This window comes from Salmo trutta, chromosome 21 (assembly GCF_901001165.1).
Source record: "Salmo trutta chromosome 21, fSalTru1.1, whole genome shotgun sequence".
NCBI lineage: Eukaryota > Metazoa > Chordata > Actinopteri > Salmoniformes > Salmonidae > Salmo > Salmo trutta.
In genome coordinates this window covers 11093609-11121302 of record NC_042977.1, presented here as the reverse complement: position 1 = coordinate 11121302, position 27694 = coordinate 11093609, and the positions used below count along the sequence as shown (strand labels likewise).

Genomic DNA, 27694 nt, shown 5'->3' with positions numbered 1-27694 from the left:
CCTGTTGTCCGGACCTCTGGCAGTCTCTATGGGGGTGCCACAGGGTTCAATTCTTGGGCCAACTCTTTTCTCTGTATACATGAATGATGTCGCTCTTTTTGCTGGTGAGTCTCTGATCCACCTCTACGCAGACGACACCATTCTGTATACTTCTGGCCCTTCTTTGGACACTGTGTTAACAACCCTCCAGACGAGCTTCAATGCCATACAACTCTCCTTCCGTGGCCTCCAACTGCTCCTAAATACAAGTAAAACTAAATGCATGCTCTTTAACCGATCGCTGCCTGCACCTGCCCGCTGTCCTGTATCACTACTCTGGACGGTTCTGACATAGAATATGTGGAGAACTACAAATACCTAGGTGTCTGGTTAGACTGTAAACTCTCCTTCCAGACTCACATCAAACATCTCCAATCCAAAGTTAAATCAAGAATTGGCTTCCTATTTCGCAACAAAGCATCCTTCACTCATGCTGCCAAATATACCCTAGTAAAACTGACCATCCTACCAATCGTCGACTTCGGCGATGTCATTTACAAAATAGCCTCCAATACCCTACTCAACAAACTGGATGCAGTCTATCACAGTGCCATCCGTTTTGTCACCAAAGCCCCATATACTACCCATCACTGCGACCTGTACGCTCTTGTTGGCTGGCCTTCTCTTCATAATCGTCGCCAAACCCACTGGCTCCAGGTCATCTACAAGACCCTGCTAGGTAAAGTCCCCCCTTATCTCCGCTCACTGGTCACCATAGCAGCACCCACCTGTAGCACGCGCTCCAGCAGGTATATCTCTCTGGTCACCCCCAAAGCCAATTCCTCCTTTGGCCGTCTCTCTTTCCAGTTCTCTGCTGCCAATGACTGGAACGAACTACAAAAATCTCTGAAACTGGAAACACTTATCTCCCTCACTAGCTTTAAGCACCAGCTGTCAGAGCAGCTCCCAGATCACTGCACCTGTACATAGCCCATCTATAATTTAGCCCAAACAACTACCTCTTCCCCTACTGTATTTATTTATTTTATTTTGCACCCCATTATCTCTATTTCTACTTTGCACTTTCTTCTACTACAAATCTACCATTCCAGTGTTTTACTTGTTATATTGTATTTACTTTGCCACCATGGACTTTTTTGCCTTTACCTCCCTTATCTCACCTCATTTGCTCACATTGTATATAGACTTATTTTTCTACTGTATTATTGACTGTATGTTTGTTTTATTCCATGTGTAACTCTGTGTTGTTGTATGTTGTCGAACTGCTTTGCTTTATCTTGGCCAGGTCGCAATTGTAAATGAGAACTTGTTCTCAACTTGCCTACCTAGTTAAATAAAGGTGAAATAAAATAAATAAAAATAAAGTACAACTTAAGTAGTTTTGTTGGGTATCTGTACTTTACTATTTATGTTTTTGACTTTGACTTTTACTTCACCACATTCCTAAAGAAAATGTACTTTTTACACCATACATTTCCCCTGACACCCAAAAGTACTCATTGAGTGCTTAATAACAGGACAGGAAAATGTTCCAATTCACGCACTTATCAAGAGAACACATGGTCATCCCTACTGCCTCTGATCTGGCAGACTTACTAAATGCAAATGCATCGTTTGTAAATGATGTCTGAGCGTTGGAGTGTTCCCCTGGCTATCCGTACATTTTAAAAACAAGAAAATTGTGCCATCTGCTTTGCTTAATATAAGGAATTTGAAATGTTTTATACTTTTACTTTTGGTACTTAAGTATATTTTACCAATTCCATTTACTTTTGATACTTAAGTATATTTACAAGCAAATACTTTTAGACTTTTGCTCAAGTAGTATTTTACTGGGTGACTTTCACTTTTACTTAAGTAACTTTCTATTAAGGTATCTGTACTTTTACTCAAGTATGACAATTGGGTACTTTTTCCACCACTGCATATCTGTCATTTCAAAAAACACTAAGCTCAAGACCCTCGACATGAACACCTCCCTCTGCAACTGCATCCGGGTCAAACACTTCAAGTTCCTTGGCGTGCACATCACAGATGACCTGACATGGTCCAATCACACCACCATTGTGAATAAGGCGCATTTGCACCTCTTCAACCTCAGGCGACTGAAGAAATTAGGCATGGACCCGAGGGGTCCTCAAGAAGTGCTACAGCTCCGCAATCGAAATCATCTTGACCGGCTGCATTACCGCCTGGTACTGCACCTGCATTGTCTTTAAACGAAAGGCTCTACAGAAGATGGTGCAGACAGCCCAATACATTTGAAGAAATTAGGCATGGACCCGAGGGGTCCTCAAGAAGTGCTACAGCTCCGCAATCGAAATCATCTTGACCGGCTGCATTACCGCCTGGTACTGCACCTGCATTGTCTTTAAACGAAAGGCTCTACAGAAGATGGTGCAGACAGCCCAATACATTACTAGGGGTGAGCTCCTTGCCCTCCAAGACATCTACACGGTATCTGAGGAAGGCCTGAAAGATCGTCAAGGACTCCAGTCACCCGAGCTAGCCGAGACTGTTCACTTTGTTACCATCTGGCAAGCGGTATCGGATTATCAGGTCTCGGACCAACAGGCTCCAAGACAGCTACTACCACCAGGCCATCAGACTGCCGAGCTAACCCTAGCTGTCTCCCTGGACAGACCTACACCTTAGAGACTATCTACACCTAAATATTATTGGCACTGACTACCCACACATCCAACCCTTACACACAAACGTACACACACACACACAAACACACACATAAACAGTCAACACTGCAGTTCTATTATATACTATATATTCTACAGACTTTATATTTGTAAATACAGTGTAATACAGTCCTCTCCTATTACTTCTATCACTTGTTACTTTTGACTCATTTTGTTGTTATTATCGATATTGACTAATGTGCTGCATTGTTGAGGGAGTTAGGACAAAAGCATTTCACTGCACCTTTTATACCTGCCGTAAACTGTGTACGTGACGAATACAATTTGATTTGATTTGCGATTTTTTTTATTTTTATATATTTGACATTCAATTGTATACCTGAAGTCCCACCAAAATGTCTGGATTTCATAGATTGTTCTGTCTCTCATTATACAATTGTTCATGTGCTATAATAGAGTCAATATTTGAAGCCTTTTGTTTATTAAAAAAAAGAGTTGAGTATCTATGCAGCTGTTACATTTATCAGAACTGTATTTTTAAACTTTTTATCAATTTTGACAACCGTTGCTAATATTACTACTAATACAAACAGGTGTGTAATTGCTACTACAGACAGTGTGTTCGTCCTTTAGAAGATGGGGATGTAGTTGTTGATCTTAGACTTCTGTCTCTGTGTGAGACACTCTGCGATCCAGACGATGTTGCGAGCCTCCTGCTCCTTCAGCTTGATGTAGGAATAGAACACGCCCAAATGGAACTGCTCCAGAAAGGCCAGCGTGTTCAGCTGCACCTGAGAGAGAGAGAGAGAAAGAGAGAATAATGTAGAACCTTTCAAAAGTTTGGGGTCACTTAGAAATGTCCTTGTTTTCCATGAAAACATACATGAAATGAGTTGCAAAATGAAGAGGAAATATAGTCAAGATGTTGACAAGGTTATAAATAATAATTTTTTAATTGAAGTAATAACTGTGTCCTTCAAACTTTGCTTTCGTCAAAGAATCCTCCATTTGCAGCAATTACAGCCCTACAGACCTTTGGCATTCTAGTTGTCAATTTGTTGAGGTAATATGGAGAGCTTTCACCCCCATGCTTCCTGAAGCACCTCCCACAAGTTGGATTGGCTTGATGGGCACTTACGTACCATACAGTCAAGCTGCTCCCACAACATATCAATAGGGTTGAGATCCGGTGACTGTGCTGGCCAGAATATCAGCTGACTGCTTCTTCCCGAAATAGTTCTTGCATAGTTTGGAGCTGTGCTTTGGGTCATTATCCTGTTGTAGGAGGAAATTAAGCGCCGTCCACAGGGTATGGCATGGCGTTGCAAAATGGAGTGATAGCCTTCCTTCTTCAAGATCCCTTTTACCATGTACAAATCTCCCACGTTACCACCACCAAAGCACCCCAGACCATCACATTGCCTCCACCATGCTTGACAGATGGCGTAAAGCATTCCTCCAGCATCTTTTCATTTTTTCTGCATCTCACGGATGTTCTTCTTTGTGATCCGAACACCTCAAACTTAGATTAATCTGTCCATAACACTTTTTTACAATATTCCTCTGTGTGTCTGTGTTATTTTGCCCATCTTAATCTTTTCTTTTTATTGACCAGTCTGAGATATGACTTTTTCTTTGCAACTCTGTCTAGAAGGCCAGCATCCCGGAGTCGCCTCTTCACTGTTGACGTTGAGACTGGTGTTTTGCGGGTACCATTTAATGAAGCTGCCAGTTGAGGACTTGTGAGGCATCTGTTTCTCAAACTAGACACTCTAATGTACTTGTCCTCTTGCTCAGTTGTGCACCGGGGCCTCCCACTCCTCTTTCTATTTTGGTTAGAGCCAGTTTGCGCTGTTCTGTGAAGGGAGTAGTACACCCCGTTGTACGAGATCTTCAGTTTCTTGGCATTTTCTCGCAGGAACAGCCTTCATTTCTCAGAACAAGAATAGACGGACGAGTTTCAGAAGAAAGGTCTTTGCTTCTGGCCATTTTGAGCCTGTAATCGAACCCACAAATGCTGATGCTCCAGATATTCAACTAGTCTAAAGAAGGCCAGTTTTATTGCTTCTTTCATCAGGACTACAGTTTTCAGCTGTGCTAACATAATTGCAAAAGGGTTTTCTAATGATCAATTAGCTTTTTAAAATTATAAACTTGGATTAGCTAACACAACGTGCCATTGGAACACAGGAGTGATGGTTCCTGATAATGGGCCTCTGTACAACTATGTAGATATTCCATAAAAAATCTGCTGTTTCCAGCTACAATAGTCATTTACAACATTAACAATGTCTACACTGTATTTCTGATCAATTTGATGTTATTTTAATGGACAACATGTGCTTTTCTTACAAAAACAAGGACATTTCTCAGTGACCCCAGACTTTTGTAGAATGTGCATATAGACCACATCCTCAGTCTGCAGTTTGCATACAATACTTAATGAGATTAATCTTACCTCCCGCTCAAAGAATCTGTCCTCCAGGGTTCTGGAGGATCCTGCCTCAGGTTCATCAAATATGAGTTTATAGTCCTGGAGGATATCAAAATCATATCAACTAATAAGACATAACTATAATAAGACATGATATATCTAATACAACATAGTATCAGACTGTAGTCAGATTAAACCATGCTGTAGTAGTCTGATTCACTGCATAAACAGGGTGTAGTCATACAAAACGCAGTAGCACAGAGAGTATAGAAATAAAACAAATATTATAATAAGTCCATGAAAGCAGAAACGGTCTAATTCTCGAGTCAAGTTGAACCCTGCATTATAAATCTGACTTTAATTGTACAGTAGTAGTCCAACTGATCAAATCAAATCAAATTTATTTATATAGCCCTTCGTACATCAGCTGAAATCTCAAAGTGCTGTACAGAAACCCAGCCTAAAACCCCAAACAGCAAGCAATGCATGTGAAAGAAGCACGGTGGCTGGGAAAAACTCCCTAGGAAAAACTCCTGAGAAAGGCCAAAAACCTAGGAAGAAACCTAGAGAGGAACCAGGCTATGAGGGGTGGCCAGTCCTCTTCTGGCTGTGCCGGGTGGATATTATAACAGAACATGGTCAAGATGTTAAAATGTTCGTAAATGACCAGCATGGTCAAATAATAATAATCATAGTAGTTGTCGAGGGTGCAACAAGCACGTCCGGTGAACAGGTCAGGGTTCTGTAGCCGCAGGCAGAACAGTTGAAACTGGAGCAGCAGCACTGATGAGGGTTGTGTTCATTAGGCACCCAACAGAAGAACCCTGAAACAGGGAGGGACTGCCTAGAGTTGTCCTATATGTAATGCCTAGATTGGGTTTCCATTGTAATTTTATTAACATTTTTCCATTGCTTTGAAACTCACAGGGTAGTAGTCAGCCACAGCTTTGACCTGCTCGTAGTCCTCTGCCCTGGCCAAGAGACGGAGCCCCTCGGGGTACAGTCTCCCACAGGAGGGGTACAGGGCGCTCCTCCCCCCTCCACTCAGGTCTGTCCCGAACGAGTTCACTGTGATGATGAACGCACGCCGGTCGGCCTCAAACTGCAACATACACACAGGAAGTAAACCACAAATACCCACAGAGGGGTAAACACATAGAAGCTCACTGGCAAACACACACACATACACAGGTATAAAACACAGACAGAGAGAGAGAGAAAATACACTGCTCAAAAAAATAAAGGGAACACTTAAACAACACAATTTAACTCCAAGTCAATCACACTTCTGTGAAATCAAACTGTCCACTTAGGAAGCAACACTGATTGACAATAAATTTCACATGCTGTTGTGCAAATGGAATAGACAACAGGTGGAAATTATAGGCAATTAGCAAGACACCCCAATAAAGGAGTGGTTCTGCAGGTGGGGACCACAGACCACTTCTCAGTTCCTTTGCTTCCTGGCTGATGTTTTGGTCACTTTTGAATGCTGGTGGTGCTTTCACTCTAGTGATAGCATGAGACTGAGTCTACAACCCACACAAGTGGCTCAGGTAGTGCAGCTCATCCAGGATGGCACATCAATGCGAGCTGTGGCAAGAAGGTTTGCTGTGTCTGTCAGTGTAGCGTCCAGAGCATGGAGGCGCTACCAGGAGACAGGCCAGTACATCAGGAGACGTGGAGGAGGCCGTAGGAGGGCAACAACCCAGCAGCAGGACCGCTACCTCCGCCTTTGTGCAAGGAGGAGCAGGAGAAGCACTGCCAGAGCCCTGCAAAATGACCTCCAGCAGGCCACAAATGTGCATGTGTCTGCTCAAACGGTCAGAAACAGACTCCATGAGGGTGGTATGAGGGCCCGACGTCCACAGGTGGGAGTTGTGCTTACAGCCCAACATCGTGCAGGACGTTTGGCATTTGCCAGAGAACACCAAGATTGGCAAATTCGCCACTGGCGCCCTGTGCTCTTCACAGATGAAAGCAGGTTCACACTGAGCACGACAGACATGACAGAGTCTGGAGACGCCATGGAGAACGTTCTGCTGCCTGCAACATCCTCCAGCATGACCGGTTTGGGGGTGGGTCAGTCATGGTGTGGGCTGGCATTTCTTTGGGGGGCCGCACAGCCCTCCATGTGCTCGCCAGAGGTAGCCTGACTGCCATTAGGTACCGAGATGAGATCCTCAGACCCCTTGTGAGACCATATGCTGGTGCGGTTGGCCCTGGGTTCCTCCTAATGCAAGACAATGCTAGATCTCATGTGGCTGGAGTGTGTCAGCAGTTCCTGCAAGAGGAAGGTATTGATGCTATGGACTGGCCCGCCTGTTCCCCAGACCTGAATCCAATTGAGCACATCTGGGACATCATGTCTCGCTCCATCCACCAACGCCACGTTGCACCACAGACTGTCCAGGAGTTGGCGGATGCTTTAGTCCAGGTCTGGGAGGAGATCCCTCAGGAGACCATCCGCCACCTCATCAGGAGCATGCCCAGGCGTTGTAGGGAGGTCATACAGGCACGTGGAGGCCACACACACTACTGAGCCTCATTTTGACTTGTTTTAAGGACATTACATCAAAGTTGGATCAGCCTGTAGTGTGGTTTTCCACTTTAATTTTGAGTGTGACTCCAAATCCAGACCTCCCATGGGTTGGTAAATTGGATTTCCATTGATTATTTTTGTGTGATTTTGTTGTCAGCACATTCATTTATGTAAAGAAAAAAGTATTTAATGAGATTATTTCTTTCATTCAGATCTAGGATGTGTTGTTTAAGTGTTCCCTTTATTCTTTTGAGCAGTATATAAAGGGTCACATATAAAGGTAAAACAAATAGACCACAGACAAATAGAGAGTGTAACACATGCAGTATAAGTTTACAGTACATATACACTCTCAAAACACACACAGACACACACAATAAAACGACTAAACTGTAACTGGTAATGTCTCAGGTAAGAGGAAAGAATGGTTTACAATACCTCCAGGATAGGACACATGATGTTCTTTGTGGCTCCTCCACTCTCCTGACAGAATTTATAGAATGCCTCCAAATAAGCCTGTTTAAAATTAAAATGCACTATCAGATCTAAACCATAGAAACAAACGTTTCCGTTCCTTTTATTCACTTTTCTCAATGATGATGTAAACGATAAACATGGTCACAGTCATGAAACTAAGCTTAAGAGCAATCACCATTTTAGCAGTGCTTGACTATAAATCAAATCAAAGTTTAGGATCTACACAGTAAAATCGCAAGAGTTAATTTAACCCCCATGGAGTCAAATGTAACACTATTTTGGGGTTTATATGGTCCCACCCCCATTTTGTGTTTACTCTGGTAATGAGTTAAAAGTACCACACCTAGAATTTCTCCCCTATGTGGAAGCTTGGTGAATTGCAACAGCAAACACTTCCCCGTAACATAGCAAAGACTAGCCTTTTACTTTTGGCCCACCAGCATCAAATACATTTTGTTATTAAATCACATCGATTTAGATGGTACAATGATTTCCTACACTATTCAGTGCTTGTTTTCTCACATAAACTGAAATTGAGCGAACAGTGTATAATTTTTGCAAACAAGAAATGACAGAGCGATCACTAAAGATCACTGACGTGGTGATTTTACTTTGTTGACCATCAGATGCAGGTACCATCAGTCATGTAAAATAAAAAGGCAAATTATTTCAATTCATGCTCCACAGTGCCTCACAAGTGCTAAACTAACTGATCTATTTTGTTATCAAAGCTGGAGTTTTTAAATATAATATGGTCTGATTAACAATATTGTCAGGCCAATCATATAGCCAATATGCTGTGATAATGTATTAGGCATGCTGACCAAACCTCATTCCTATAAAACTGCTTGTGTGAGGTAAAAAAATCTGAACAGTAGATCTCAGCTTGTTTTTTGACTGCAAAAGTGATCTTGACCAAGAAAAGTTCAGTGATCACTGATCTATACAATATTAACTGAAACAACTATTCCACTAACGGTTGTTATAAATCCAACCACTTACAGATTGGATTAGTTTAGAAAAATGTATGTTTTTAATTTTTGTGTCGCATAAGATAAAAAAAACAATCAATGCGAAAACACAGATATTGAAACAAACAATTCTAAAAATTAACCTGCAACAAAGCATGCTGGGAAATATAAACACAGGCCCCTCCCACATCTGTGGACGACTCCATAGATTTAACTCCCTGTCTCTGGTTAAAAGTATTCCGCCTCAATGAACTCCAGTTATCAACATTAACTCCAGGGTGCGTATCACTCTCTTGAGGGTTAAGATAACTCCCAGTAGAGTCAATTTAACTCAATTATTTTTAACACTGTGATTTAAACTATACTTGATTTACTGTGGAAGCTAGTTGGTGACCTCTGTTAGTTGAGTGTATGCTTAAAAAATTTGCTTTGCTTCAACTTTGACTTTGTACACACACACACAGATTTCTCTACTAGGTTACTGTAGGTTTTTGAATTGAAAATGTTATGTGAAAACAGGACCTTATTAAATAGTTTGTTTGGCAACATGTTTTTAGAGGGAACAGACTCATTCCTAGCCCTATATAAAGGTTAAGATTCTGTGAAACATTTCTGTATTAGTGTGAGTATTTTGTCTTTGGCCACATTTGTTTATTTTTGATCCACTCCAACAAAGTTTTTCTATTCTATTCTTTTACTTTTGTTTTCTTAAAAAAAAAATGTATTGATAGTAATGGCTTTCTCAGATCTCACAGACACTTTCACTGTGATGTTATGACCTTAGAAGTCAAATACAGAATTGGGACCCTGATGCCATAACCCACTGATTATGACATCAACACAAATAAATTGGAATACTGAGCTCTCTCATTACAGTTAGCTAGGACAGCCAGCAACCGTCTACCCTGGTAAAGGAAAAGCAGACTCTGGACCAATCATCTCCACAGGGAAACAAGACTCAGACTCCAGACCAGCCAGTTACTCAGACTCTGGACCAATAACATCTACAGGTTCCTGTTGTTTTGATCCCCTTGGAGGAAGTGGTTCTGCTGATTCATGTTTTATTCTTTTAAATAAAAGTGGGAGCAAGTAACGTGAGTGCTTGGAGTTGAGCGAATTCTGCTTTTCTTATTCTGTCAGCTAGAATCATTCAGTCAGTTTATTTCTGAGCAAAATAAGGCTTGAAAATGTTCCCTTTTGTTACAAGTGTCAGGAGTAGTTATATGGACGTCATGGCTGGTTCCACCACCACCACCACCAGGCCTGACCCCTCCCTGCTGGCTCCTCTGAGCCCCATAGCTGTCCCCTTCTCTGGGCTGGTTTAGGGTCCGTCTCCAACTCTTCTTCCCATGGAACATTCTCCATGCCGGAGGAAAGGTGGGTCAGTGGCAGGACTTCCCACCACAACACCCCAGACTAGCAAACAGTCTCAAGGCTGGCTCAGTTTAAGTCTTTGAACAGAAAAAGGAGGTAAGGAACCATTTCTTTAAAAATAAAGGAGTGCCGCACACTCTAGGAGCTCAGATGCAAAAATATTTATGTCCAATGTTTCGACAGATAAGCTGTCTTCATCAGGGTATAATGACAAACACTGCGGGATGACTCATTTATATAGTGTCAAAAGACACACACAGGTGTCTGTAATCATGGCCGGGTGTGGCCTGACATCATTGGATAATTATCATATATTAAAATAGCATACAAAAAACATAAATGGATAGCGTACGATCATAGATACAATTTGGCTACATAAGCCTACAAACATTTACAATAGCATAATCACAAGAATGGCTTCAGATCAAAGTGTACGTTGAGACCGAAGGGAGCAAGGGTCTTTAAATTAAAGATCCAGGCAGCAGCTCCCTCTCCTAGGGAGGGTGACATGTTCGATGCCAATATAACGTAGAGACGAAATCGAGCTGCTCTTCCTCCCGGGGAAGGACTGCCCGTTCCATGATCTCACCATCACGGTTGACAACTCCCTTGTGTCCTCCTCCCAGAGTGCTAAGAACCTTGGCGTGACCCTGGACAACACCCTGTCGTTCTCCACTAACATCAAGGCGGTGACCCGATCCTGTAGGTTCATGCTCTACAACATTCGCAGAGTACGACCCTGCCTCACACAGGAAGCGGCGCAGGTCCTAGTCCAGGCACTTGTCATCTCCCGTCTGGATTACTGCAACTCACTGTTGGCTGGGCTCCCTGCCTGTGCCATTAAACCCCTACAACTCATCCAGAACGCCGCAGCCCGTCTGGTGTTCAACCTTCCCAAGTTCTCTCACGTCACCCCGCTCCTCCGCTCTCTCCACTGGCTTCCAGTTGAAGCTCACATCCGCTACAAGTCCATGGTGCTTGCCTACGGAGCTGTGAGGGGAACGGCACCTCCGTACCTTCAGGCTCTGATCAGGCCCTACACCCAAACAAGGGCACTGCGTTCATCCACCTCTGGCCTGCTCGCCTCCCTACCTCTGAGGAAGCACAGTTCCCGCTCAGCCCAGTCAAAACTGTTCGCTGCTCTGGCACCCCAATGGTGGAACAAGCTCCCTCACGACGCCAGGACAGCGGAGTCAATCACCACCTTCCGGAGACACCTGAAACCCCACCTCTTTAAGGAATACCTGGGATAGGATAAAGTAATCCTTCTAACCCCCCCCCCCCCCCCCCAAAAGATTTAGATGGACTATTGTAAAGTGGTTGTTCCACTGGATATTATAAGGTTAATGCACCGATTTGTAAGTCGCTCTGGATAAGAGCGTCTGCTAAATGACTTAAATGTAAATGTAAATGTTTTCTTCCAAAAAGTGGGCCGCAACTGGGTAAGTCAAGTTTTTGCACCTAATGGTGCTACGATACTCCGAGATACGTACTTTTAATTCACGCTTTGTTTTACCCACATAATTGTTACCAGAAGGACAAGGTATAAGATAAATAACTGCCTTAGTGGAGCATGTGATAACACCTTTGATTGGGATCTGTTTCCCTGTTTGGGGGTGTTTGAAGGATCTACATTTACAAGTGCCATTGCGTTGAGCACAGCCATTACATTTGTAGTTTCCATCCAGTAGGGACGCAAATACACATTGTGCAGGGATATCTTGGGGTGGTAAATCAGAGTTTACCAATTGATCTCTGAGGTTTCTGCCCCGCGAGAATACGACCAAGGGAAGGTACGAAAACACATTACCGATACTATCATCGGATATTAGAATGTGCCAATGTCTGTGAACGATTCCCTTCATTTGTTCAGAGCACTTTGAATAGCGGGTAGTTAGAACGCAAGAACGCTTATTTTTGCGAGACTGACCTTGTCTCGTTTTGTTTTGAATTTTCTCAATGGCAGTATTAATCTGACCATTTTTGTCCTTGAATTTTCTTTGAGTCTCAGCCATATTTCTTTCAAAATCAGATTGTTTTTTACAATTTCTTACTATTCAACAGAGACACACAAGACGAATCTTCTTTACGTTACACAAACATTTTTATCCCCTTATTGATGGTTAGATCCTTACTCCGATTGATCTCTCCTCCCGATTGTCTAGGAGAAAGCTCTCAACAGATGGGTCGACAAAAGTGCACCTTTAGAGGAAGTATTTCATTTATTTAATGTTAAGCTTAACTGCACGCCCAGTTGTGGGTATTTTCTAATGTTTAATTGTTTTTAATTTACGTTACAGAGCTAGCCTGTGCCACCACCTCCCACCATGGCCATGATGAAGCCTGGTTGGCTAAGAGACTGCAGGGGCTACTGATCCACTACTCTCTATCAATGGCAGTTGAAGAACACCAAGGTAACCTGCCTAAATGACTACCAACCCGTAGCACTCACTTCTGTTGCCATGACGTGCTTTGAAAGGCTGGTCATGGCTTACATCAACACCATTATCCCAGAAACACTAGACCCACTCCAATTTGCATACTGCCCCAACAGATCCACAGATGATGCAATCTCTATTGCACTCCACACTGCCCTTTCCCACCTGGACAAAAGGCACACCCACGTGAGAATGCTATTCATTGACAACAACTCAGTGTTCAACACCATAGTGCCCTCAAAACTCATCACTAAGCTAAGGACCTTGGGACTAAACATCTCCCTCTGCAACTGGATCCTGGACTTCCTGACAGGCCGCCCCCAGGTGGTAAGGGTAGGTAACAACACATCTGCCACGCTGATCCTCAACACAGGGGCCCCTCAGAGGTTGGTACTCAGTCCCCTCCTGTACTCCCTGTTCACCCATGACTGCATGGCCATGGCACGACTCCAACACCATCATTAAGTTCGCCAACGACACAACAGTGGTAGGCCGTGTGGTGCCAGGACAACAACCTCTCCCTCAACCTAATCAAGACAAAGGAGATGATTGTGGACAACATAAAAGGAGGATCGAGCACGCCCCATTCTCATCGGTGGAGCTGTAGTGGAGCAGGTTGAGAGCTTCAAGTTCTTGGTGTCCACATCACCAACAAACTATCATGGTCTAAACACACCAAGACAGTCGTGAAGAGGGCACGACAACGCCTATTCCCTCTCAGGAGACTGAAAAAATTTGGCATGGGTCCTCAGATCCTCAAAATGTTTTACAGCTGCACCATCGAGAGCATCCTGACTGGGTGCATCACTGCCTGGTATGGCAACTGCTCGGCCTCTGACCGCAAGGCACTACAGAGGGTAGTGCGTACGGCCCAGTACATCACTGGGGCCAAGACTCCTGCCATCCAGGACCTATATACCAGGTGGTGTCAGAGGAATGCCCAACAAACTGCCAAGACCTCCAGCGACCCTTGTCATAGACTGTTCTCTATGTTATCGCACAGCAAGCGGTACAGCTTCTGCCTCCAACAGCTTCTACCCCCAAGCCATAAGACTCTTAAACAGTTAATCAAATGGCTACCCAGACTATTTGCATTGTTCCCACCCCCCATTTTTACGCTGCTGCTACTCTCTGTTTATTACCCATGCATAGTCACTTTACCTCTATCTACATGTACAGTTTAAGTCGGAAGTTTACATACACTTAGGTTGGAGTCATTAAAACTCATTTTTCAACCACTCCACAAATGTATTTTTAACAAACTATTGTTTTGTCAAGTCGGTTAGGATACCGACTGTGTGCATGATACAAGTCATTTTTCCAACAATTGTTTACAGACAGATTATTTCATATATAATTCACTGTATCACAATTCCAGTGGGTCAGAAGTTTACATACACTAAGTTGACTGTGCCTTTAAACAGCTTGGAAAATTCCAGAAAATTATGTCATGGCTTTAGAAGCTTCTGTTACGCTAATTGACATCATTTGAGTCAATTGGAGGCGTACCTGTGCATGTATTTCTAGGTCTACCTTCAAACTCAGTGCCTCTTTGCTTGACATCATGAGAAAATCAAAAGAAATCAGCCAAGTCTTCAGAAAACATTGTAGACCTCCACAAGTTTGGTTCATCATTGGGAGCAATTTCCAAACGCCTGAAGGTACCACGTTCATCTGTACAAACAATAGTACGCAAGTATAAACACCATGGGAACATACAGCTGTCATACCGCTCAGGAAGGAGACGCGTTCTGTCTCCTAAAGATGAACGTACTTTGGTGCGAAAAGTGCAAATCAATCCCAGAACAACAGCAAAGGACCTTGTGAAGATGCTGGAGGAAACAGGTACAAAAGTATCTATATCCACAGTGAAATGAGTCCTATATCGACAACCTAAAAGGCTGCTCAGCAAGGAAGAAGCCACTGCTCCAAAACCGCCATAAAAAAAGCCAGACTACAGTTTGCAACTGCACATGGGGACAAAGATTGTACTTTTTGGAGAAATCTCCTCTGGTCTGATGAAACAAAAATATAACTGTTTGGCCATAATGACCAACGTTATGTTTGGAGGAAAAGGGGGGAGGCTTGCAAGCCGAAGAACACCATCCCAACTGTGAAGCACGGGAGGTGGCAGCATCATGTTGTGGGGGTGCTTTGCTGAAGGAGGGACTGGTGCACTTCACAGAATAGATGGCATCATGAGGAAGAAAAATTACGTGGATATATTGAAGCAACATCTCAAGACATCAGTCAGGAAGTTAAAGCTTGGTCGCAAATGGGTCTTCCAAATGGACAATGACCCCAAGCAAACTTCCAAAGTTGTGGCAAAATGGCTTAAGGACAACAAAGTTAAGGTATTAGAGTGGCCATCACAAACCATGACCTCATTCCTATAGAACATTTGTGGGCAGAACTGAAAAAGCATGTGCGAGCAAGGAGGCCTACAAACCTGACTCAGTTACACCAGCTCTGTCAGGACGAATATGTCAAAATTCACCCAACTTATTGTGGGAAGCTTGTGGAAGGCTATCCAAAATGTTTGACCCAAGTTAAACAATTTAAAGGCAATGCTACCAAATACTAATTGAGTGTATGTAAACTTCTCACCCACTGGGAATGTGATGAAAGAAATTAAAGTTGAAAAAAATAATTCTATCTACTATTATTCTGACATTTCACATTCTTAAAATAAAGTGGTGATCCTAACTGACCTAAATCAAGGACATTTTTACTAGGATTAAATGTCAGGAATTGTGACAACTGAGTTTAAATGTATTTGGCTAAGGTGTATGTAAACTTCAGAATTCAACTGTACATTTACCTTGACTAACTGGTGCCCCCGCACATTGACTCTGTACCTGAACAGTCGTGGCCAAAAGTTTTGAGAATGACACAAATATACATTTTCACAAAGTCTGCTGCCTCAGTTTGTATGATGGCAATTTGCATATGCTCCAGAATGTTATGAAGAGTGATCAGATGAAAGTCCCTCCTTGCCATGCAAATGAACTGAATCCCCCAAAAACATTTTTACTGCATTTCAGCCCTGCCACAAAAGGACCAGCTGACATCATGTCAGTGATTCTCTCATTAACACAGGTGTGAGTGTTGACGAGGACAAGGCTGGAGATCACTCTGTCATGCTGATTGAGTTCGAATAATAGACAGGAAGCTTCAAAAGGAGGGTGGTGCTTGGAATCATTGTTCTTCCTCTGTCAACCATGGTTACCTGCAAGGAAACACGTTCCGTCATCATTGCTTTGCACAAAAAGGGCTTCACAGGCAAGGATATTGCTGCCAGTAAGATTGCACCTAAATCAACCATTTATCGGATCATCAAGAACTTCAAGGAGAGCGGTTCAATTGCTGTGAAGAAGGCTTCAGGGCGCCCAAGAAAGTCCAGCAAGCGCCAGGACCGTCTCCTAAAGTTGATTCATCTGCTGGATCGGGGCACCACCAGTACAGAGCTTGCTCAGGAATGGCAGCAGGCAGGTGTGAGTGCATCTGCACGCACAGTGAGGCGAAGACTTTTGGAGGATGGCCTGGTGTCAAGAAGGGCAGCAAAGAAGCCACTTCTCTCCAGGAAATACATCAGGGACAGACTGATATTCTACAAAAGGTACAGGGATTGGACTGCTGAGGACTGGGGTAAAGTAATTTTCTCTGATGAATCCCCTTTCCGATTGTTTGGGGCATCCAGAAAAAAGCTTGTACGGAGAAGACACGGTGAGCGCTACCATCAGTCCTGTGTCATGCCAACAGTAAAGCATCCTGAGACCATTCATGTGTGGGGTTGCTTCTCAGCCAAGAGAGTGGGCTCAGTCACAACTTTGCCTAAGAACACAGCCATGAATAAAGAATGGTACCAACACATCCTCCGAGAGCAACTTCTCCCAACCATCCAGGAACAGTTTGGCGACGAATAATTCCTTTTCTAGCATGATGGAGCACCTTGCCATAAGGCAAAAGTGATAACTAAGTGGCTCGGGGAACAAAACATCGATATTTTGGGTCCATGGCCAGGAAACTCCCCAGACCTTAATCCCATTGAGAACTTGTGGTCAATCCTCAAGAGGCGGGTGGACAAACAAAAACCCACAAATTCTGACAAACTCCAAGCATTGATTATGCAAGAATGGGCTGTCATCAGCCAGGATGTTGCCCAGAAGTTAATTGACAGCATGCCAGAGCGGATTGCAGAGGTCTTGAAAAAGAAGGGTCAACACTGCAAATATTTACTTTTTTTATCAACTTCATGTCATTGTCAATAAAAGCTTTGACACTTATGAAATGCTTGTAATTATACTTCAGTATTCCATAGTAACATCTGACAAAAAATATCTAAAGACACTGAAGCAGCAAACTTTGTGAAAATTAATATTTGTGTCATTCTCAAAACCTTTTGCCACGACTGTACATAGCCTCGCTACTGTTATTTTATTGTCGCTCCTTAATTATTTGTTATTTCTATTTGTTTTTCTTAAAACCGCATTGTTGGTTAAGTAAGCATTTCACTGTAAGGTATTGTTGTATTCGGCACATGTAACAAATAACATTTCATCTGATTTGATTTACATGACATTTTGGAGACCAGATTAATTCCATGCCTGTGTATGGTAGTGCTCAAAATGTGAGGAAATGCAGAGATGTTTTTACATTCAATTGATTTGATGCCACATCACCTTGTACAGTTTGTTTCTCATGATCTCAGCCCCCATCTCATCCAGGTTGGCCTCAGACACAGCATCCTGGAAGAACAGAGCTGAAAAGACAAAGTAGCACACATACACTCTTAGAAAAAAAGGTGCCATCTAGAACCTTAAATGGTTCTCCGGCTGTCCACATAGGAGAACCCTTTGTAGAACCCTTTTTGTGACTAGGTAGAACCCTTTTGTTTCCAGGTAGAACCCTTTCCACAGAGGGTTCAACATAGAACCCAAAAGGGTTCTCCTATGGGGACAGCCAAAGAACCCTTTTTTTTCTGAGAGTGTATAGATGGAATGGTAATAAACCCAGACCCAGAACACTGACACGTCCATAAACCTTCATAGCAGTAGGAGACGTTACAGCCACAGAGTTGATACTAGTGAGCAGCAGGAGGCAATGTTACGCCATCCTCTGAGTTATTACGTACTCTCTTCAGGGGAAGGCTACTCACTTCTAAATAATGCAAGCATGTTGCCTTTTAATGCATTGCTTGCGGTAAGATCTAGAAAACTAGGTGAGTGGACATTCTGGTCAATAAATGACTTATAGCTTATTAATAATGAAGCATAATGATAAGAATCCAAATACAAGCAAAAAGCTTGATGTATTTTACCAACATAATTTTCATGAAACATGTTTTGGATTTCATATTCATATTACACTAGATATTCAAAGAAGGTTTTCATAGATATTTACATTATAGATTGTCAATCTGATATTTATTAGTCAGTCCCACTGGCACAGATGCCCACTGATGCCCACAGAATATGCCCACTGTAGTGATTACCCAGAGGTGTGTCCACCAGGATGGCACAGTAGAGCTCAGCAGGTGTGCGGGCAATGCCAACCGCTGCCATCTGGTCAAACATTCCAAGTGGGTGGCACCGTGGCAGAAGCTCTGCCACGTCCCTCTGCTTCAGGGCACCGGTGATCAACATCACCACGTTGTCAATCATGTAACTGTAGCTGCAACATGGAGGAGATAAGGACAGACAGGGGAGAGAATGTGGACCTAATTCCACTTCTTTTCAAATGATTCATTTTCCTCCTTTCGTAATTCCATCCAACCTTTCGTAATTCCCTGATTTTAACCTGCTATGTTTTGATGGGTGGACGTGTTATGATGGACATTTACCTCCACTTATCCAATCAAATACAGATCAGTGATGACCTCAATGAAGGGAGAAGGTAAGGATACATTTGAGAAACATTCAAACATTGCTACTGTACTATTCGAATATCCCCATAAAGACTACTGAGCTTTAAATTCACACTCCAGTCCACTTTTCACCTTATGTATCACCTGATTTACTTAAAGGTCCAATGCAGCCGTTTTTATCTCAATATTAAATATTGCATTTCTGGGTAACAACTAAGTACCTTACTAGATTGTTTTCAATTAAAATGGTAAACAATTCACAAAAATAGCTTCTTAGCAAAGAGCAATTTACCAAGCAAGAATTTTGCTAGGATTGTCTGGGAGTGGGGAGGAGAACTGAAACTAGCTGTTATTGCTAGAATGGTTTGGAACTCTCTTTCTTATTGGTCTGTTAACAAATTTACCGCCAGGTGATGTCACCAAGCAGGCTAAAACTCCACCCCGCCAAAATAGGCTGAAATTTAAGGCAGTCTCTTCCCCTTTGCCTCAAGACCAGCATGAATTCTTTGTGGCATTCTACAAGGTGTCAGAAACGTTCCACAGGGATGTTGGTCCATGCTGACACGATGGCATCACGCAGTTGCTGCAGATTGGCAGTACATTCATACTGCGAACAGCCCATTCCATCTCATGGACCAACATCCCTGTGGAATGTTTCTGACACCTTGTAGAATGCCCCGAAGAATTCAGGCTGCTCAGGCCACTCAAGTAATCTGAATTCGCTGTCATGTTCAAGGCAATGTTTTTCCAGAAACATCAGAACAAAAGGCTGCTAGTTTTAGAAAACTGGAGCCGCTTCTTCTTGTTTTTAACTGATAGGAGTGGATCCTGGTGTTGTCGTCTGCTGCAATAGCCCATCCTTGACAAGGATCGACAAGTTTGTTCCGAGATGTCATTCTGCACACCACTGTTGTACTGTGCCGTTATTTGTCTGTTTGTGGCCTTCCTGTTAGCTTGTACAATTCTTGTCATTCTCCTTTGACCGCTCTCATCAATGAGCTGTTTTCGCCCACAGGACTGCCGCTGATTGGATGTTTTTTGTTTGTCACACCATTCTCGGTAAACCTTAGATACTGTCATGTGTGAAAAGCCCAGGAGGGAGGTGGTTTCTGAGATACTTGATCTGGCGCGCCTGGCACGGACGATCATACCGTGCTCAAAGTCACTTAGGTCACTTGTTCTGCCCATTCTAACTTTCAATTGAACAGTAACTGAATGCCTCAATGCCCGTCTGTCTGCTTTATATAGCAAACCAATGCTAGGTGACTCACTGTCTGTAGAAGTGATACATTTTTGTGAACGGGGTGGTGAACCTAATAAACTGTCTGGTGAGTGTACATAAAACAAAATCACGTTTTTTACAGCTCTGGGACTTTAACAAAGGGGGACAAGGGGGGAGGCCAATGACATCAGAGGGCACCATCAGACCAACTCCTTGAATCAGATTAAGCGTTAACCTGCGCTAGCCAACACCCGCATAGCTGGTGTTTTGGCGGCGTCAGAGTTGTAATTGCGTTGGTGTTGTCAAATCAGTGAGCAGCTGCTCTTGTGGTCATTTTCACCAAGTCACACCCGTTCCACCTGCATTAGAAGTTCAGAATGAGAAAGTGTAGGCTGTACAGAAATAATGATACTTCAATTTAAAGTCATTAAACACAATAATGAAGATTTCTATCAGCCTAATCGAGGTGTGTAGATTACATCACACATTCCAGTGTTCGAACTTGTAAACTCGGCTGCATAGGATTTCTATTAATGCGACTCCGTGCAGCAAATGCCAATTTCCACGGTGGGTATAATGCCGGGAGCCGCTTGAGGATTTTCACTAGCACCTCCCACACAGTGAAAACAAAAGCTATGCGACTTTCCCGAAGTAGATCCTTGGTCACCACCACCCAGGGCATTTGAACTGATTCCAGAGGCCGACCCAAAACAATGCCGCCGGAGAAGAGGGAGACGGAGCGGTCTTCTGGTCATACTTCGGAGGCACGCACACCACCCACTGCTTCCGTGTATATTCCTTGCTAATGTCCATGTGGCTCAGTTGGTAGAGCATGGTGTTTGCAACACCAGGGTTGTGGGTTCAATTCCCACGGGGGACCAGTACAACATTTTTTTAATGAAATGTATGCATTCACTACTGTAAGTCGCTCTGGATAAGAGCATCTGCTAAATGACTAAAATGTTTAAAAAATGTCCAGTCCCTAGATTGACATAATAAGGGCAAGGGTTGCTTTCCAGAGAGACATCAGGGATTGTAACATACTCTGTTTCATGGAAACATGGCTTTCTCGGGATATGCTGTCGGAGTTGGTACAGCCACTGGGATTCTCAGTGTGTCACGCCGACAGGAATAAACATCTCTCCGGGAAGAAGAAGGGCGGGGGTGTATGTTTCATGATTAACGACTCATGGTGTAATTGTAACAACACACAGGGACTCAAGTCCTTTTGTTCACCTGACATAGAATTCCTCACAATCAATTGCCGACGTATTATCTCCCAAGAGAATTCTCTTCGGTTATTGTCAGACAATGTATATCCCCCCTCAAGCCAATACCACGACAGCCCTCAAGGAACTTCACTGGACATTATGCAAACTGGAAACCATACAGTGGGGGCAAAAAGTATTTGATCCCCTGCTGATTTTGTACGTTTGTCCATTTACAAAGAAATGATCAGTCTATAATTTTAATGGTAGGTTAATTTGAACAGTGAGAGACAGAATAACAACAAAAAAATCCAGAAAAACGCATGTCAAAAATGTTATAAAATGATTTGCATTTTAATGACGGAAATAAGTATTTGACCCCTCTGCAAAACATGACAGTACTTGGTGGCAAAACCCTTGTTGGCAATCACAGAGGTCAGACGTTTCTTGTAGTTGGCCACCAGGTTTGCACACATCTTAGGAGGGATTTTGTCCCACTCCTCTTTGCATATCTTCTCCAAGTCATTAAGGTTTCGAGGCTGACGTTTGGCAACTCGAACCTTCAGCTCCTTCCACAGATTTTCTATGGGATTAAGGTCTGGAGACTGGCTAGGCCACTCCAGGACCTTAATGTGCTTCTTCTTGAGCCACTCCTTTGTTGCCTTGGCCGTGCGTTTTGGGTCATTGTCATGCTGGAATACCCATCCACGACCCATTTTCAATGCCCTGGCTGAGGGAAGGATGTTCTCACCCAAGATTTGACGGTTCATGGCCCCGTCCATCGTCCCTTTGATGCGGTGAAGTTGTCCTGTCCCCTTAGCAGAAAAACACCCCCAAAGCATAATGTTTCCACCTCCATGTTTGACGGTGGAGATGGTGTTCTTGGGGTCATAGGCAGCATTCCTTCTCCTCCAAACACGGCGAGTTGAGTTGATGCCAAAGAGCTCCATTTTGGTCTCATCTGACCACAACACTTTCACCAGTTGTCCTCTGAATCATTCAGATGTTCATTGGCAAACTTCAGACGGGTATGTATATGTATTCTTGAGCAGGGGGACCTTGCGGGTGCTGCAGGATTTCAGTCCTTCAAGGCGTAGTGTGTTACCAATTGTTTTCTTGGTGACTATGGTCCCAACTGCCTTGAGATCATTGACAAGATCCTCCCGTGTAGTTCTGGGCTGATTCCTCACCGTTCTCATGATCATTGCAACCCCACGAGGTGAGATCTTGCATGGAGCCCCAGGTCGAGGGATATTGACAGTTCTTTTGTGTTTCTTCCATTTGCGAATAATCGCACCAACTGTTGTCACCTTCTCACCAAGCTGCTTGGCGATGGTCTTGTAGCCCATTCCAGCCTTGTGTAGGTCTACAATCTTGTCCCTGACATCCTTGGAGAGCTCCTTGGTCTTGGCCATGGTGGAGAGTTTGGAATCTGATTGATTGATTGCTTCTGTGGACAGGTGTCTTTTTTACAGGTAACAAGCTGCGGTTAGGAGCACTCCCTTTAAGAGTGTGCTCCTAATCTCAGCTCGTTACCTGTATAAAAGACACCTGGGAGACAGAAATCTTTCTGATTGAGAGGGGGTGAAATACTTATTTCCCTCATTAAAATGCAAATAAATGTATAACATTTTTGGCTTGCGTTTTTCTGGATATTTTTGTTATTATTCTGTCTCTCACTGTTCAAATAAACCTACCATTAAAATGATAGACTGATCCTTTCTTTATCAGTGGGCAAACGTACAAAATCAGCAGGGGATCAAATACTTTTTCCCCCCACTGTATATCCTGAGGCTGCATTTATTTTAGCTGGGGATTTTAACAAAGCAAATTTGAGAACAAGGATACCTAAATTCTATCAGCACATCGACTGTAACACTCGCGCTGGAAAAACACTAGACCATTGTTACTCTAACTTCCGCGAAGGCCCTCCCCTGCCCTCCTTTCGGCAAATCTAACCACGACTCCATTTTGCTCCTCCCTTCCTATAGGTAGACACTCAAACAGGAAGTACCCATGCTAAGGACTATTCAATGCTGGTCTGACCAATCAGAATCCACGCTTCAAGATTGTTTTGATTACGCGGACTGGGATATGTTCTGGGTAGCCTCAGAGAATAATATCGACGTGTAAGCTGATTCGGTGAGTGAGTTTAGAAGGAAGTGTATAGGAGATGTTGTGCCCACTGTGACTATTAAAACCTACCCTAACCAGAAACCGTGGATGGCTGGTGGCATTCGTGCAAGACTGAAAGCACGAATCATTGCATTTAACCATGGAAAGGTGACTGGGAATATGGCCGAATACAAACAGTGTAGTTATTCCCTCCGCAAGGCAATCAAACAAGCAAAATGTCAGTATAGAGACAAAGTGGAGTCGCAACTCAACGGCTCAGACACGAGATGTATGTGGCAGGGTCTAGAGACACGAGACGTATGTGGCAGGGTCTACAGACAATCACGGACTACAAAAGGAAAACCAGCAATGTCACGGACACCGACATCTTGTTTCCAGACAAACTAAACACCTTCTTCGCCCACGTTGAGAGTGCCACAGACACGGCCCGCTACCAAGGACTGTGGGCTCTCCTCCTCCGTGGCCAATGTGAGTAAGACATTTATACGTGTTAACCCGCGCAAGGCATTCTGGCCCAGACGGCATCCCTAGCCGCATCCTCAGAGCATGCACAGACCAGCTGGCTGGTGTATTTACTGACATATTCAATCTCTCCCTATCCCAGTCTGCTGTCCCCACATGCTTCAAGATTTACATTTACATTTAAGTCATTTAGCAGACGCTCTTATCCAGAGCGACTTACAAATTGGTGCATTCACATTATGATATCCAGTGGAACAACCACTTTACAATAGTGCATCTAAATCATTTTAGGGGGGGGGGGGGTTTGAAGGATAACTTTATCCTATCCTAGGTATTCCTTAAAGAGGTGGGGTTTCAGGTGTCTCCGGGAGGTGGTGATTGACTCCGCTGTCCTGGCGCCGTGAGGGAGCTTGTTCCACCATAGGGGTGCCAGAGCAGCGAACAGTTTTGACTGGGCTGAGCGGGAACTGTGCTTCCTCCTGTACCCAAGAATGCAAAGGTAACTGAACTAAATGACCATCATGACATGCTTTGAGAGACTAGTCAAGGATCATATCACCTCCACCTTACCTGTCACCCTAGACCCACTTCAATTTGCTTACCGCCCCAATAGGTCCACAGACGACGCAATTGCCATCACACCACACACTGCCCTATCCCATCTGGACAAGAGGAATACTATGTAAAAATGCTGTTCATGGACTATAGCTCAGCACTCAACACCATAGTACCCTCCAAGCTCATCATCAAGCTTGAGGCCCTGGGTCTAACCTCGCCCTGTGCAATTGGGTTCTGGACTTCCCGATGGGCCGCCCCCAGGTGGTGAAGGTAGGAAACAACACCTCCACTTCGCTGATCCTCAACCCTGGGGCCACACAAGGGTGTGTGCTCAGCCCCCTCCTGTACTCCCTGTTCAACCATGACTGCGTGGCCATGCACGCCTCCAACTCAATCGTCTAGTTTGCAGACGACACAACAGTAGTAGGCTTGATTACTAACATGACGATACAGCCTACAGGGAGGAGGTGAGGCTGTTGGAGTCTGGTGTCATGAAAATAACCGCTCACTCAACTTCAACAAAACAAAGGAGATGATCAGCAGAAGGAGGGACCCCTATCTACATCGACGGGACAGCAGTGGAGAAGGTGGAAAGTTTTAAGTTCATCGGCGTACACATCACTGACAAACTGAAATGGTCCACCCACACAGACAGTGTGGTGAAGAAGGCGAAACAGCGCCTCTTCAACTTCAGGAGGCTGAAGAAATTTGGCTTGTCACCTAAAATCCTCACAAACTTTTACAGATGCACAATTGAGAGCATTCTGTCGGGCTGTATCACCGCCTGTTACGGCAACTGCACTGCCCACAACCGCAGGGCTCTTCAGAGGGTGGCACGGTCTGCACAACGCATTTCCAGGGGCAAACTACTAACAGAGAGGTTGCTGCCTACATACAGACTTGAAATCATTGGCCAATTTAATAAATGGATCACTAGTCACTTTAATAATGCTGCTTTAATAATGTTTACATATCTTGCATTACTCATCTCATATGTACAGTATATACTGTATTCAATACTATCTATTACATCTTAGCCTATGCCGCTCTGTCATTGCTCATCCATATATTTATATTTATATCGTCTTATTCCTTCCTTTACTTAGATTTGTGTGTATTAGGTATTTGTTGTGGAATTGTTAGATATTACATGTTAGATATTGCTGCACTGTCAGAACTAGAAGAACAAGCATTTCGCTACACTCAAAATAACATTTGCTAACCATGTGGATGTGACCAATAAAATCTGCCCGGCGGAAGAATGGCATGACAATGGGCCTCGGGATCATTCAAATTACCGTCAATAAAATGCAATTGTGTTCTCTGTCTGTAGCTTATACCTGCCCATACCATAAACCCACATTGACCATGGAGCACTCTGTTCATAACGTTGACATCAGCAACCTGCTCACCCACACAAAGCCATACACGTGATCTGCGGTTGTAGGCCGGTGTGAGGCCTGCATCTCTAAAACGTGTTGGAGGCGGCTTATGGTAGAGAAGTTAGCATTGAATTATCTGGCAACGGCTCTGGTGGACATTTCTGCAGTCAACATGCCAATTGCACGCTCCCTCAAAACTTGATACATCTGTGGCAATGTGTTGTATGACAAAAATGCACATTTTAGAATGGCCTTTTATTGTCCCCAGCACAAGCTGTAGTGGTGTAATGACCGTGCTGTTTAATCAGCTTCTTGATATGTCACACCTGTCAGGTGGATGGATTATCTTGGCAAAGGAGAAATGCTCACTAACAGGGATGTTAACAAATTTGTGCAGGAAATATGAGAGAAATAAGCTTTTTGTGCGCATGGAAAATTCCTGGGATCGATTATTTCAGCTCATGAAACACTGGAACAACACCTTATATTTTTGTTCCGTTTTTCAATGTATCGCTAGAAAATATTCAGTGACGGCCAAATAGATTGCAGGAAGAGGAAGGAGAAGAGGAAAAGGGGGGAAATGAACTTGGTGAGATGAAGTATAGAACAAGTAAAACATTTGACCCCTAGTAATACTTCATGTGAGACGTACAAATGCTATGTTGTTTCGCATATTTCAGATTTGTAAAAATGTGTAATACATTTGGGGCTGTAAGATTACTGGCATACAAGGAAGGTATTCAGTCGAGGAAGGTGTATAGATTACGGCAGACAGACAGGCAGGCCTACAGAGATAGACAGACAGATAGCCAGACAGAAGTGATATATTAGAACACTCCTACGTGATGTAGTCGAGGAAGGTGGAGAGGGGCGGTAGGGAGTGAGCGCGTAGGCAGCGGAACTCAGTCAGAATGTTCTCCTTCAGTCTGTGGTCAATGAGAGACACGGTCAGGTCCTCGTTCCCAGCGGTCAGGAGGCTGCCGTAGTCTGTACTCTGCAGGTGCAGCTTCATGTCTACATTGAGATATTGTTAAAAGACACAGGTCATATGTGGACAGGAGATTGAACTATTGATTCCATGAGGGTGCCTTTTGGTGCTGGCAACTCCAATAACAATCTGAGTACCCCTAGGTGTAGCAATATTAATTATAGCACCCCCCGTAAGAGTTGAAAATACTATTTTGGTCCAGTTCACTATTTTAGAGCCAATTCAATAGTGAATGTTGGTGAATGATAACAAACCCAAAAAGTGAATATTGCAGAATGATAACGCGTTTCGTCAACGACAAAGACGGAATTCTAAATATTTCGAGACACATAAAAAAAGTATGCATTTCTATTTGTCTGTAAAACTGTGAAATGACGTTTTATGTCTTTCATAAGTCACATTGACTTTTGTTTGTCTAAATCTGTCATTTCAGTCAATTCCAGTTGTTGACTGGAAGTTAACCTTTAAAGTTATGGGTCATTATCACTCTATTTTTAAGACTATTACTGACCCCTGTCAAACTGCCCATAACTCGCTTCCATTGTTTGGGGAGGATGATGACTAACGAGGAGACACACACACACTTGCTCCCATGTACACATGCACCCACGCGCGCGCACATTTCTGCCACAGTCTAGGCCGGAATTCAAACAAACCGCAATGTGCAAACATCGCATTGCACTTGACTTACTCAATATATGGATATCTGTGTAATTGCAAACTATACGTAAAGCCAAATACCGCAACTGCCACAGTGGGTTATAATTGGTAAACAAAACTGTCCACGATACAAAGACCTCGGCTTACCCTCTAGTGTGTCACATTGGGCCAGGTTGTGATAGTCGGACCGAGTCAGTATCCCGGCCTTCAGTCCTCGTACCAGCCCCTCCAAGTACCCATGGTCCACATTGAAGCTAAGCTCTGGATACAGCGACATTCTCCAAAACTACAAGTTAGTTAGTAGGCCCTCTCTTCTTGATCT

At 43.6% G+C, this 27694-nt stretch overlaps 1 protein-coding gene across 1 annotated transcript; it reads right to left on the bottom strand.

Moving 5' to 3' along the window:
• Nucleotides 1-2982: 2982 nt before the first annotated feature.
• Nucleotides 2983-27694, bottom strand: LOC115156669 (V-type proton ATPase subunit d 1). Its single transcript, XM_029704205.1, has 8 exons — nucleotides 27520-27694; nucleotides 26567-26738; nucleotides 18385-18563; nucleotides 17573-17652; nucleotides 8069-8146; nucleotides 6014-6190; nucleotides 5113-5187; nucleotides 2983-3445 (listed from the first exon to the last, which is right to left on the bottom strand). The coding sequence occupies exons 1-8, from the start codon at nucleotides 27647-27649 to the stop codon at nucleotides 3284-3286; spliced, it is 1053 nt and encodes a 350-aa protein (XP_029560065.1). The 5' UTR covers nucleotides 27650-27694; the 3' UTR covers nucleotides 2983-3283.